Source organism: Panulirus ornatus, chromosome 22 (genome assembly GCF_036320965.1).
Source record: "Panulirus ornatus isolate Po-2019 chromosome 22, ASM3632096v1, whole genome shotgun sequence".
Classification (NCBI taxonomy): domain Eukaryota; kingdom Metazoa; phylum Arthropoda; class Malacostraca; order Decapoda; family Palinuridae; genus Panulirus; species Panulirus ornatus.
In genome coordinates this window covers 5,138,619-5,154,618 of record NC_092245.1, presented here as the reverse complement: position 1 = coordinate 5,154,618, position 16,000 = coordinate 5,138,619, and the positions used below count along the sequence as shown (strand labels likewise).

General features: G+C 42.2%; 1 protein-coding gene across 3 annotated transcripts in view; it reads right to left on the bottom strand.

The window, feature by feature from the left end:
- Positions 1–16,000, bottom strand: part of LOC139756509 (uncharacterized) — a 183,095-nt gene that overhangs the window by 93,292 nt on the left and 73,803 nt on the right. For all 3 annotated transcript variants that reach the window (XM_071675958.1, XM_071675960.1, XM_071675961.1), the window contains exon 4: positions 6,198–6,656. In XM_071675958.1, coding sequence (XP_071532059.1) covers positions 6,198–6,656 — 459 coding nt within the window. The remainder of the gene's footprint in view (positions 1–6,197; positions 6,657–16,000) is intronic.

The following is a 16,000-nucleotide window of genomic DNA, read 5'->3' as shown; positions in this document are numbered from 1 at the left end:
TTACTCTTAACTTTCTTCTTTCACACACTTTACCAAACTCAGTCACCAGCTTCTGCAGTTTCTCACATGAATCAGCCACCAGCGCTGTATCATCAGCAAACAACAACTGACTCACTTCCCAAGCTCTCTCATCCCCAACAGACTTCATACTTGCCCCTCTTTCCAAAACTCTTGCATTCACCTCCCTAACAACCCCATCCATAAACAAATTAAACAACCATGGAGACATCACACACCCCTGCCGCAAACCTACATTCACTGAGAACCAATCACTTTCCTCTCTTCCTACACGTACACATGCCTTACATCCTCGATAAAAACTTTTCACTGCTTCTAACAACTTGCCTCCCACACCATATATTCTTAATACCTTCCACAGAGCATCTCTATCAACTCTATCATATGCCTTCTCCACATCCATAAATGCTACATACAAATCCATTTGCTTTTCTAAGTATTTCTCACATACATTCTTCAAAGCAAACACCTGATCTACACATCCTCTACCACTTCTGAAACCACACTGCTCTTCCCCAATCTGATGCTCTGTACATGCCTTCACCCTCTCAATCAGTACCCTCCCATATAATTTACCAGGAATACTCAACAAACTTATACCTCTGTAATTTGAGCACTCACTCTTATCCCCTTTGCCTTTGTACAATGGCACTATGCACGCATTCCGCCAATCCTCAGGCACCTCACCGTGAGTCATACATACATTAAATAACCTTACCAACCAGTCAACAATACAGTCACCCCCTTTTTTAATAAATTCCACTGCAATACCATCCAAACCTGCTGCCTTGCCGGCTTTCATCTTCCGCAAAGCTTTTACTACCTCTTCTCTGTTTACCAAATCATTTTCCCTAACCCTCTCACTTTGCACACCACCTCGACCAAAACACCCTATATCTGCCACTCTATCATCAAACACATTCAACAAACCTTCAAAATACTCACTCCATCTCCTTCTCACATCACCACTACTTGTTATCACCTCCCCATTTGTGCCCTTCACTGAAGTTCCCATCTGTTCCCGTGTCTTATGCACTTTATTTACCTCCTTCCAAAACATCTTTTTATTCTCCTGAAATTTTATGATACTCTCTCACCCCAACTCTCATTTGCCCTCTTTTTCACCTCTTGCACCTTTCTCTTGACCTCCTGCCTCTTTCTTCATACATCTCCCAGTCATTGCATTATTTCCTGCAAAAATCGTCTAAATGCCTATCTCTTCTCTTTCACACATTACCTTTCTTCTTCATCCCACCACTCACAACCATCTATCTGCCCACCTCCATGTTTCTCATGCCACAAGCATCTTTTTGCGCAAGCCATCACTGCTTCCCTTAATACAACCCATTCCTCCCCCAATCCCCTTACCTCCTTTGTTCTCACCTTTTTCCATTCTGTACTCAGTCTCTCCTGGTACTTCCTCAAAGTCTCCTTCCCAAGCCATACTCTCCCCACTCTCATCACACCCAACATTCTCTCTTCTTATTCTGGAAAACCTCTACAAATCTTAAACATTCGCCTCCACAAGATAATGATCAGACATCCCTCCAGTTGCACCTCTCAGCACATTAACATCCAAAAGCCTCTTTTGCTCGCCTATTATTAACAAACCAGTAATCCAATAAAACGGCTCTCTGGCCATCTCTCCTACTTACATAAGTATACTTATGTATATCTCGCTTTTCAAACCAGTATTCCCAATCACCAGTCCTTTTTCAGCACATAAATCTACAAGCTCTTCAACCATTTCCATTACAACACTGAACACCCCATGTATACCAATTATTCCCTCAACTGCCACATTACTCACCTTTGCATTCAAATCACCATCACATAACCCGGTCCTCGAGCATCTAAAACTACTACACACCTCATTCAGCTGCTCCCAAAACACTTGCCTCTCATGATCTTTCTTCTCATGCCCAGGTGCATATGCACCAATAATCACCCATCTCTCTCTATCAACTTTCAGTTTTACCCATATCAATCTAGATTTACTTTCTTACAATCTATCACATACTCCCACCACTCCTGTTTCAGGAGTAGTGCTACTCCTTCCCTTGCTCTTGTCCTCTCACTAACCCCTGACTTTACTCCCAAGACATTCCCTAAGCACTCCAACCCCTTACCTTTGAGCTTCGTTTCACTCAGAGCCAAAACATCCAGTTCCTTTCCTCAAACATACTACCTATCTTCTTCTTTTTTCTCATCTTGGTTACATCCAAACACATTTAGACATCCCAATCTGAGCCTTCAAGGAGGATGAGTACTCCCATGTGACTCCTTCTTCTGTTCCCCTTTTAGAAAGTTAAAATACAAGGAGGTGAGGGATTTTCTAGCCCCTGCTCCTGTCCCCTTTAGTCGCCTTCTACGACACGTGAGGAATGCGTGGGAAGTATTCTTTCTCCCCTATCCCCAAATTTGTTGCTGTCTCCTGCATTAGCGAGGCAGCGCAAGAAAATAGACGAAAGAATGGCCCAACCTACCCTCATACACATGTATATACATACATGCCACATATGCGCATATACACACCTATACATTTCAAAGTATACATATATATATATACATACACTGATATATACATATATACACATGTACAAATTCATAATTACTGTCTTCATCCATTCCGTGCTACCCACATACAGGAAATGGGTGCCCCTCTCCCCGTGTGCTCCTGAGGTAGCATCGGGAAAAAGACATCAAAGGCCACATTTGTTCACACTCAGTCTCTAGCTGTCATGAGTAATGCACTGAAACCACAGTTTCTCTTTCCACATCCAGGCCCCAAAATTTTGTCTAACCACCTCTCCTCATTCCCTCCACCTCTGACACATATATCCTCTTTGTCAATCTTTCCTCACTGATTCTCTCCATGTGACCAAACCATTTCAATGCACCCTCTTCTGCTCTCTCAACCACATTATTTGTATTACCACACATCTCTCTTACCCTTTCATTACTTACTTGATCAAACCACCTCACACCATATGTTGTCTTCAAACATCTCATTTCCAACACATCCACCACCCTCCGCACCACCCTATCTAAGCCCACTCCTCGCAACCATATAACAATGTTGAAACCACCATTCTTTCAAATATACCTATTTTTGCTCTCCGAGATAACATTTTCACCTTCCACAACATTCTTCAACGCTCCTAAAACATTCGCCCCTTCCCCCACCCTGTGACTCATCTGTTTCCATGGTTCCATCCGCTGACAGATCCACTCCCAGATATATAAATTTCAGGTCAAATCAGAATAAATGCTTCAATGGTGAGTATGCCATAGTGTCTATTTTGTATTTCTTTATTATAATTTGTATATGTTATTTATCAATACATTTATTATACCTAGTCGCTGTCTCCCACGTTAGCGAGGTAGCGCAAGGAAACAGACGAAAGAATGGCCCAACCCACCCATATACACATGTATATACATGAACGCCCACACATACACATATACATACCTATACATTTCAATGTATACATACATATAAATACAGACATACATATATACACATGCACATATTCATACATGCTGCCTTATCCATTTCTGCCACACCCCGCCACACATGAAATGGCACCCCCCTTCCGCCGCACGTCACATGAGGCAGCACTAGGAAAAGACAACAAAGGCCACTTTCATTCACACTCAGTCTCTAACTGTATGTGTAATGCATTGAAACCACAGCGCCCTTTCCACATCCAGGCCCCACAAAACTTTCCATGGTTTTACCCTAGATGCTTCACTGCCCTGGTTCAATCCACTGACGTGCTAGCACGTTGACCCCAGGATACACATCGTTCTAATGCACTCTATTCCTTGCATGCCATTCACCCTCCTGTATGTTCAGGCCCGATCGCTCAAAATATTTTTTACTCATCTTTCCATCTCCAATTTGGTCTACCTGTTCTCTTTCCTCCACCTGTGACACATATTCCCTTGTCCATATTTCCTCACTCATTCTCTCCATGTGACCAAACCATTTCAATACATCCTCTTCTGCTCTCTCAACCACACTCTTTTTATTACCACTCATCTCTCTCAACCCTTTCATTATTGACTAGATCAAATGTGGGGGGGGGGGGGGGGGGGGGGGGGTGGGGGGGGGGGGCACCTCACACCACATATTGTCCTCAAACAGCTCATTTCCAACACATCCACCCTCTTCGCAAAACCCTTCCTATAGCCCATGCCTCACAACCATATAACATTGTTGAACCACTATTCCCTCAAACATACCCATTTTTGCTCTCTGAGATTACGGTCTCACAACCTTCCTACACCTTCTTCAACACACCCATAACCTTCGAACCTTCACCCCTTCCCCGTGACTCACTTCCACAGTTCCATCCGCTGCCAAATCCACTCCCAGATTTCTAAAACACTTCACTTCCTCCAGTTTTTCTCCATTCAAACTTACCTACCAATCTACTTGTCCTCCAACCCTACTGAACCTAATAACCCCATCCATAAACAAATCAAACCACATGGAGACATCACACAACCTGCCGCAAACACCGACATCACTGGGAACCAATCACTCTCCTCTCTTGCATTCGTACACATGACCTACAATCCTAAAAAAAAAAACAAAAACTTTTCACTGCTTCTAGCAACTTACTGCCCACATCATATACTCTTGAGACCTTCCACAAAGCATCTCTATCATCCCTATCATATGCCTTCTCCAGATCCATAAACGCTGCATATAAATCCATCCGTTTTTCTAAGTGTTTCTCATACATTTTTCAAAGCAATCATCTGATCCACACATCCTCTACCACTTCTGAAACCACACTGCTATTCTCCAATCTAATGCTATATACATGCCTTCACCCTCTCAATCAATACCTACCCATATATTTTCCTGGGAATACTCAACAAACTTATGCCTTTGTAGTCTGAACACTCACCTCTATCCCCTCTGCCCTTATAAAAAGGCACTATGCATGCATTCCACCAATCCTCAGACTCTTCATCATGATCCATACATACACAGAATATCCTTACCAAACAATCAACAACACAGTCACCCCCTTTTTTAAAAATTCTATTGCAATATCATCCAACCCTACTGCCTTGCTAGATTTCATCTTCCTTAAAGCTTTCACCACCTCTTCTCTCTTCATGAAACATTTCTCCCTGACCCTCTCACTTCAAATACCACCCCAACAAAAACACCCTATATCTGCCACTCTATCATCAAACACACTCAACAAACCTTCAAATATACTCACTCCATCTACTTGTCACTTCATCACTACTTGTTATTACTTCACCCCTTGCCCCCTTCACTGATGTTCACATTGATTCTTTTGTCTTATGAATGTTATTCACCTCCTTATAAAATCAAAGAAACACCAATTCTGACCATGAGAACTCCCATCAAGGGGGTGGCTTCTGCAAAGAGTCACCACTTATCCATGTCCTCACACGCCTCCCTTGTATACACTATTCCACACATTCTTACAGCATTTCTCTCCCTACAGTACTCTTCCAATCTATTCCCCAAGTCACAGTAATCTTCCTTTCACACTTACCCCTTTAATCACACTATCATACACTCTCCTTGTGAATTCCACATCTTGCATTCTTTTCATATGCCCAAATCACCTCAAACCATTATGTTTCACTCACTCTATCACTCCGCAATCCATCGCTTTGCATTCCTAGCCATACTAAATCTCTCGTACACACCTTCATTGCTTTCTTTCTTCACTCCATCCTCAAACAGCTCATTTCCATAACCTGGATGCCTGACCTCCTCATTTCATGTCCATGTTTTGCTGCACTGGTTATGATCAGGAAGAATATGCTGTCCCTAAAACATTTGCCTATTTAGGGCTATTTATCACTTTATCTAACTATCTATATCTCTGATGCCTGTTCATTCCTGGAACTCCCTTGAGTGGGTGGCCACAGCAAAGGAGCCGTCACAACTGATGAACTCCAGTTTTGCTTCTTAGCCTTTAGTGCCTCACTCCTTACTAGGCCACTAGCAAAGGGCAACTCTAGCATAGTGTTTTCAGAGGCTCCTACATTATGTTCCCATCACCTACTATCACCTAATGTGTCTAACTAATGCTTACTTTCTCCACTGTGAATTTTTTTCTTCTCCATAATGTCTAAAAACTTCATAAAGAAATTATGTTGTATTTAGCCTCACTTACCTGGAGAGTGTTCTTGTAACGGATCCTTCTTCATCCACCTCTTGTTGAACCTCATACTCTAAAACTCTTATGCTATCTGCATTCACAAACTGGAGTTTTGGTACTTCATCCATATTTTGTACATCACTAACAGTTATAATCATGATCTCATGGTGCTGATCTGATTGCTCGAAAATAAGTTCTTCATTTGCACAAAGAGCTTTATCACTTGTCATATAATGAAGATCCAAAGTAGGCATGCCACACCCTTCTCTAACTACTTGTTTCATTGGAATGTTTCTAAGTTCCAAATGGATATGGGGAATGTGTAATGGATCCTGGGTGCTTTGTGATAGATCTGCAGTGATGTTTTTTCCATCAGATGATGTTAATGGGTGTTTTGATGGTGATGTAAGTGTGGTAGCAACTGGAGAAATTGTAGATTCATTCTTCTGAGTTTGGAAGACAGGTTCTGGTCCTCTGAAAAATATATCATACTTTTAGAGATATGTTTATACTTATTGGAAAACTGCATTACTAAACTTCTATGTTTTAGGGAATAGGAAAATCTCTCACTCTGATACCTGCACAATATTTCACAAAGTTACCATACCATAACATCGACACTGTTTGAAAGGAGCCATTTTTCTATAGTCATGTGGGGTGATATTTTTCTGACTTAATCAAGGTTTCCTTACTCAGGGATCAAGGTAACTGAACAGCTTCACAATGTGAAACTGATATGGACTTACTTTTCTGCTGGAATCCATGAGTTCTAATTGTAAATACTGAAGATAAGTGAGCATGAAACAATGAAAAAGTAAATGCATGTTTCAGTTAATGATTTATCATGAATACTTCCCTCCTTGTATTCTAACTTTCTAAAAGGGGAAACTGAATAAGGAGTCACGCGGGGAGTGCTCATCCTCCTCGAAGGCTCAGATTGGGATGTCTAAATGTGTGTGGATGTAACCATAATGAGAAAAAAGGAGAGATAGGTAGTATGTTTGAGGAAAGGAACCTGGACGTTTTGGCTCTGAGTGAAATGAAGCTCAAGGGTAAAGGGGAAGAGTGGTTTGGCAATGTCTTGGGAGTAAAGTCAGGGGTTAGTGAGAGGACAAGAGCAAGGGAAGGAGTAGCACTACTCCTGAAACAGAAGTGGTGGGAGTATGTGAGAGAGTGTAAGAAAGTAAACTCTAGATTGAAATGGGTAAAACTGAAAGCAGATGGAGAGAGATGGGTGATTATTGGTGCATATGCACCTGGGCATGAGAAGAAAGATCATGAGAGGCAAGTGTTTTGGGAGCAGCTGAGTGAGTGTGTTAGTAGTTCTGATGCACGAGATCAGGTTATAGTGATGGGTGATTTGAATGCAAAGGTTAGTAAAGTGGCAGTTGAGGGAATAACTGGTGTACATGGGGTGTTCAGTGTTGTAAATGGACATGGTGAAGAGCTTGTAGATTTATGTGCTGAAAAAGGACTGGTGATTGGGAATACCTGGTTTAAAAAGAGAGATATACATAAGTATATGTATATAAGTAGGAGAGATGGCCAGAGAGCATTATTGGATCACATGTTAATTGATAGGCATGCAAAAAAGAGACTTTTGGATGTTAATGTGCTGAGAGGTGCAACTGGAGGGATGTCTGATCATTATCTGGTGGAGGCTAAGGTGAAGATTTGTAGAGGTTTTCAGAAAAGAAGAGAGAATGTTGGGGTGAAGAGAGTGGTGAGAGTAAGTGAGCTTGGGAAGGAGACTTGTGTGAGGAAGTACCAGGAGAGATTGAGTACAGAATGGAAAAAGGTGAGAACAAAGGATGTAAGGGGAGAGGGGGAGGAATGGGATGTATTCAGGGAAGCAGTGATGGCTTGCTCAAAAGATGCTTGTGGCATGAGAAGCGTGGGAGGTGGGCAGATTAGAAAGGGTAGTGAGTGGTGGGATGAAGAAGTAAGATTATTTGTAAAAGAGAAGTGAAAGGCATTTGGAATATTTTTGCAAGGAAATAATGCAAATAAGTGGGAGATGTATAAAAGAAAGAGGCAGGAGGTCAAGAGAAATTTACAAGAGGTGAAGAAGAGGGCAAATGAGAGTTCGGGTGTGAGAGTATCATTAAATTTTAGGGAGGATAAAAAGATGTTTTGGAAGGAGGTAAATAAAGTGCATAAGACATGGAAACAAATGGGAACTTCAGTGAAGGAGGTGAATGGGGAGGTGATAACAAGTAGTGGTGATGTGAGAAGGAGATGGAGTGAGTGTTTCGAAAGTTTGTTGAATGTGTTTGATGATAGAGTGGCAGATAGATAGAGTGATATATGTGTCAAAGGTGGAGGGAACGAGGAGAAGTGGGAGACCAAATTGGAGGTGGAAAGATGGAGTGAAAAAGATTTTGAATGATTGGGGCCTGAACATGCAGGAGGGTGAAAGGCGTGCAAGGAATAGAGTGAATTGGAACGATGTGGTACACCGGGGTCGACGTGCTGTCAATGGATTCAACCAGGGCATGTGAAGCATCTGGGGTAAACCATGGAAAGTTGTGTGGGGCCTGGATGTGGAAAGGGAGCTGTGGTTTCGGTGCATTATTACATGACAGCTAGAGACTGAATGTGAACGAAAGTGGCCTTTGTTGTTTTTTTAGCACTACCTCGTGCACATTTGGGGGGATGGGGTGGTTATTTCATGTGTGGCAGGGTGGCGATGGGAATGAATGAAGGCAGACAGTATGAATTATGTGCATGTCGTAGAAGGCGACTAAAAGGGAAGGGAGCGGGGGGCTGGAAATCCTCCCCTCTCATTTTTTTTTTAATTTTCCAAAAGAAGGAACAGAGAAGGGGGCCATATGAGGATATTCCCTCAAAGGCCCAGTCCTCTGTTCTTAACGCTACCTCGCTAAGGCGGGAAATGGCGAATAGTATGAAAAAAAAAAAATATATATATATATATATATATATATATATATTTTTTTTTTTTTTTTTTTTTTTTATACTTTGTCGCTGTCTCCCGCGTTTGCGAGGTAGCGCAAGGAAACAGACGAAAGAAATGGCCCAACCCCCCCCCCATACACATGTACATACACACGTCCACACACGCAAATATACATACCTACACAGCTTTCCATGGTTTACCCCAGACGCTTCACATGCCTTGATTCAATCCACTGACAGCACGTCAACCCCTGTATACCACATGACTCCAATTCACTCTATTCCTTGCCCTCCTTTCACCCTCCTGCATGTTCAGGCCCCGATCACACAAAATCTTTTTCACTCCATCTTTCCACCTCCAATTTGGTCTCCCTCTTCTCCTCGTTCCCTCCACCTCCGACACATATATCCTCTTGGTCAATCTCTCCTCACTCATTCTCTCCATGTGCCCAAACCATTTCAAAACACCCTCTTCTGCTCTCTCAACCACGCTCTTTTTATTTCCACACATCTCTCTTACCCTTACGTTACTTACTCGATCAAACCACCTCACACCACACATTGTCCTCAAACATCTCATTTCCAGCACATCCATCCTCCTGCGCACATCTCTATCCATAGCCCACGCCTCGCAACCATACAACATTGTTGGAACCACTATTCCCTCAAACATACCCATTTTCGCTTTCCGAGATAATGTTCTCGACTTCCACACATTTTTCAAGGCTCCCAAAATTTTCGCCCCCTCCCCCACCCTATGATCCACTTCCACTTCCATGGTTCCATCCGCTGACAGATCCACTCCCAGATATCTAAAACACTTCACTTCCTCCAGTTTTTCTCCATTCAAACTCACCTCCCAATTGACTTGACCCTCACCCCTACTGTACCTAATAACCTTGCTCTTATTCACATTTACTCTCAACTTTCTTCTTCCACACACTTTACCAAACTCAGTCACCAGCTTCTGCAGTTTCTCACATGAATCAGCCACCAGCGCTGTATCATCAGCGAACAACAACTGACTCACTTCCCAAACTCTCTCATCCCCAACAGACTTCATACTTGCCCCTCTTTCCAGGACTCTTGCATTCACCTCCCTTACAACCCCATCCATAAACAAATTAAACAACCATGGAGACATCACACACCCCTGCCGCAAACCTACATTCACTGAGAACCAATCACTTTCCTCTCTTCCTACACGTACACATGCCTTACATCCTCGATAAAAACTTTTCACTGCTTCTAACAACTTGCCTCCCACACCATATATTCTTAATACCTTCCACAGAGCATCTCTATCAACTCTATCATATGCCTTCTCCAGATCCATAAATGCTACATACAAATCCATTTGCTTTTCTAAGTATTTCTCACATACATTCTTCAAAGCAAACACCTGATCCACACATCCTCTACCACTTCTGAAACCGCACTGCTCTTCCCCAATCTGATGCTCTGTACATGCCTTCACCCTCTCGATCAATACCCTCCCATATAATTTACCAGGAATACTCAACAAACTTATACCTCTGTAATTTGAGCAATATATATATATATATATATATATATATATATATATATATATATATATATATATATATATATATATATATATCCCTGGGGATAGGGGATTAAGAATACTTCCCACGTATTACCTGCGTGTCGTAGAAGGCGACAAAAAGGGGAGGGAGCGGGGGGGCTGGAAATCCTCCCCTCTCGTTTTATTTCTAATTTTCCAAAAGGAGGAACAGAGGGGGGGCCAGGTGAGGATATTCCACAATGGCCCAGTCCTCTGTTCTTAATGCTACCTCGCTAATGCGGGAAATGGCGAATAGTTTAAAAGATATATATAAATTTTATATTTATTTTATTTTCCTTTGTCGCTGTCGCACATGTCATGTATAATGCACCCACACCATATATTCTTAATACCTTCCACAGAGCATCTCTATCAACTCTCTCATATGCCTTCTCTAGATCCATAGATGCTACATTTGCTTTTCTAAGTATTTATCACATACATTCTTCAAAGCAAACACCTGATCCACACACCCTCTACCACGTCTGAAACCACACTGCTCTTCCCCAATCTGATGCTCTCCATATGCCTTCATATCTATTCATATTCATTTATACTATGTTTTTATTTATCATACTTTGTCACTGTTTCCCACGTTAGCACAAGGAAACATACGAAAGAATGGCCCAACCTACCCACATGCACATGTATATACATACACATACACACATGCACATATAGATAGCTATACATCTAAACATATACTTATATATACACTCACAGACATATACATATTTACACATGTACATAACTCATACTGTCTGCCCTTATTCATTCCTGTCAGCACCCCGCCACTCCTCGTTCCCTCCACCTCTGACACATATATCCTCTTGGTCATTCTTTCCTTATTCATTCTCTCCATGTGACCAAACCATTTCAAAACACCCTCTTCTGCTCTCTCAACCACACTCTTTTCATTACCACATCTCTCTTACCCTATTATTACTTACTCGATCAAACCACCTCACACCACATATTGTCCTCAAACATCTCATTTCCAGCACATCCACCCTCCTCCGCACAACTCTATCCATAGCCCATGCCTTGTTACCATATAATATTGTTGGAACCACTATTCCTTCCAACATACCCATTTTTGCTTTCCGAGATAATGTTCTTGACTTCCACACATTCTTCAACGCTCCCAGAATTTTTGCCCCCTCCCCCACCCTATGATTCACTTCTGCTTCCATGGTTCCATCCGCAGCCAAATCCACTCCCACATATCTAAAACACTTAACTTCATCCAGTTTTTCTCCATTCAAACTTACCTCCCAATTGACTTGACCCTTAACCCTACTGTACCTAATAACCTTGCTCTTATTCATTTATTCTCTACTTTCTTCTTTCACACACATTACCAAACTCAGTCACCAGCTTCTGCAGTTTCTCACATGAATCAGCCACCAGTGCTGTATCATCAGCCAACAACAACTGACTCACTTCCCAAGCTCTCTCATCCACAACAGACTGCATACTTGCCCCTCTTTCCAAAATTCTTGCATTCACCTCCCTAACAACCCCATCCATAAACAAATCAAACAACCATGGAGACATCACACACCCCTGCCACAAACCTACATTCACTGAGATCCAATCACTTTCCTCTCTTCCTACATGTACACATGCCTTACATCCTCGAGAAAAACTTTTCACTGCTTCTAACAACTTGCCTCCCACACAATATATTCTTAATACCTTCCACAGAGCATCTCTATTAACTCTATCATATGCCTTCTCCAGATCCATAAATGCTACATACAAATCCATTTGCTTTTCTAAGTATTTCTTACATACATCCTTCAAAGCAAACACCTGATCCACACATCCTCTACCACTTCTGAAACCACACTGCTCTTCCCCAATCTGATGCTCTGTACATCCCTTCACCCTCTCAATCAATACCCTCCCATATACTTTCCCAGGGATACTCAACAAACTTATATCTCTGTAATTTGAGCACTCACTCTTATCCCCTTTGCCTTTGTACAATGGCACTATGCAAGCATTCCGCCAATCCTCAGGCACCTCACCATGAGTCATACATACATTAAATAACCTTACCAATCAGTCAACAATACAGTCACCCACTTTTTTAATAAAGTCCACTGCAATACCATCCAAACCCGCTGCCTTGCCAGCTTTCATCTTCCGCAAAGCTTTTACTATCTCTTCTCTGTTTACCAAATCATTTTCCCTAACCCTCTCACTTTGCACACCACCTCGACTAAAACACCTTATATCTGCCACTCTATCATCAAACACATTCAACAAACCTTCAAAATATTTACTCTATCTCCTCACTTCACCACTACTTGTTATCACCTCCCCATTAGCCCCCTTCACTAAAGTTCCCATCTGTTCCCTTGTCTTATGCACTTTATTTACCTCCTTCCAAAACATCTTTTTATTCTCCCTGAAATTTTATGATACTCTCTCACCCCAACTCTCATTTGCCCTCTTTTTCACCTCTTGCACCTTTCTCTTGACCTCCTGCCTCTTTCTTTCATACATCTCCCAGTCATTTGCATTATTTCCTTGCAAAAATCGTCTAAATGCCTATCTCTTCTCTTTCACTAATTACCTTACTTCTTCATCCCACCACTCACTACCCTTTCTAATCTGCCCACCTCCCATGTTTCTCATGCCACAAGCATCTTTTGCGCAAGCCATCACTGCTTCCCTTAATACAACCCATTCCTCCCCCAATCCCCTTACCTCCTTTGTTCTCACCTTTTTCCATTCTGTACTCAGTCTCTCCTGGTACTTCCTCAAAGTCTCCTTCCCAAGCTCAGTTACTCTCACCACTCTCTTCACCCCAACATTCTCTCTTCTTTTCTGAAAACCTCTACAAATCTTAACATTCGCCTCCACAAGATAATGATCAGACATCCCTCCAGTTGCACCTCTCAGCACATTAACATCCAAAAGTCTCTCTTTTGCGCGCCTATTAATTAACACGTAATCCAATAACGCTCTCTGGCCATCTCTCCTACTTACATAAGTATACTTATGTATATCTCGCTTTTCAAACCAGGTATTCCCAATCACCAGTCCTTTTTCAGCACATAAATCTACAAGCTCTTCACCATTTCCATTTACAACACTGAACACCCCATGTATACCAATTATTCCCTCAACTGCCACATTCCTCACCTTTGCATTCAAATCACCCATCACTATAACCCGGTCTCGTGCATCAAAACTACTAACACACTCATTCAGCTGCTCCCAAAACACTTGCCTCTCATGATCTTTCTTCTCATGCCCAGGTGCATATGCACCAATAATCACCCATCTCTCTCTATCAACTTTCAGTTTTACCCATATCAATCTAGAGTTTACTTTCTTACAATCTATCACATACTCCCACCACTCCTGTTTCAGGAGTAGTGCTACTCCTTCCCTTGCTCTTGTCTTCTCACTAACCCCTGACTTTACTCCCAAGACATTCCCAAAGCACTCCAACCCCTTACCTTTGAGCTTCGTTTCACTCAGAGCCAAAACATCCAGGTTCCTTTCCTCAAACATACTACCTATCTCTTCTTTTTTCTCATCTTGGTTACATCCAAACACATTTAGACATCCCAATCTGAGCCTTCAAGGAGGATGAGTACTCCCCATGTGACTCCTTCTTCTGTTTCCCCTTTTAGAAAGTTAAAATACAAGGAGGGGAGGGTTTCTAGCCCCTGCTCCTGTCCCCTTTAGTCGCCTTCTACGACACGTGAGGAATGCGTGGGAAGTATTCTTTCTCCCCTATCCCCAAATTTGTTGCTGTCTCCTGCATTAGCGAGGCAGCGCAAGAAAATAGACGAAAGAATGGCCCAACCTACCCTCATACACATGTATATACATACATGCCCACATATGCGCATATACACACCTATACATTTCAAAGTATACATATATATATATACATACACTGATATATACATATATACACATGTACATATTCATACTTACTGTCTTCATCCATTTCCGTTGCCACCCCACCATACAGGAAATGGTGACCCCTCTCCCCGTGTGCTCCTGAGGTAGCATCGGGAAAAGACATCAAAGGCCACATTTGTTCACACTCAGTCTCTAGCTGTCATGAGTAATGCACTGAAACCACAGTTCTCTTTCCACATCCAGGCCCCAAAATTTGGTCTACCACCTCTCCTCATTCCCTCCACCTCTGACACATATATCCTCTTTGTCAATCTTTCCTCACTGATTCTCTCCATGTGACCAAACCATTTCAATGCACCCTCTTCTGCTCTCTCAACCACATTATTTGTATTACCACACATCTCTCTTACCCTTTCATTACTTACTTGATCAAACCACCTCACACCATATGTTGTCTTCAAACATCTCATTTCCAACACATCCACCACCCTCCGCACCACCCTATCTATAGCCCACTCCTCGCAACCATATAACAATGTTGAAACCACCATTCTTTCAAATATACCTATTTTTGCTCTCCGAGATAACATTTTCACCTTCCACACATTCTTCAACGCTCCTAAAACATTCGCCCCTTCCCCCACCCTGTGACTCACTCCTGTTTCCATGGTTCCATCTGCTGCTAAATCCACTCCCAGATATATAAATTTCAGGTCAAATCAGAATAAATGCTTCAATGGTGAGTATGCCATAGTGTCTATTTTGTATTTCTTTATTATAATTTGTATATGTTATTTATCAATACATTTATTATACCTAGTCGCTGTCTCCCACGTTAGCGAGGTAGCGCAAGGAAACAGACGAAAGAATGGCCCAACCCACCCATATACACATGTATATACATGAACGCCCACACATACACATATACATACCTATACATTTCAATGTATACATACATATAAATACAGACATACATATATACACATGCACATATTCATACATGCTGCCTTTATCCATTTCTGCCAACACCCCGCCACACATGAAATGGCACCCCCCTTCCGCCGCACACACATGAGGCAGCACTAGGAAAAGACAACAAAGGCCACTTTCATTCACACTCAGTCTCTAACTGTCAAGTGTAATGCATTGAAACCACAGCGCCCTTTCCACATCCAGGCCCCACAAAACTTTCCATGGTTTACCCTAGATGCTTCACATGCCCTGGTTCAATCCACTGACGTGCTAGCACGTTGACCCCAGGATACCACATCGTTCTAATGCACTCTATTCCTTGCATGCCATTCACCCTCCTGTATGTTCAGGCCCCGATCGCTCAAAATATTTTTTACTCCATCTTTCCATCTCCAATTTGGTCTACCTGTTCTCTTTCCCTCCACCTGTGACACATATATCCTCTTTGTCAATA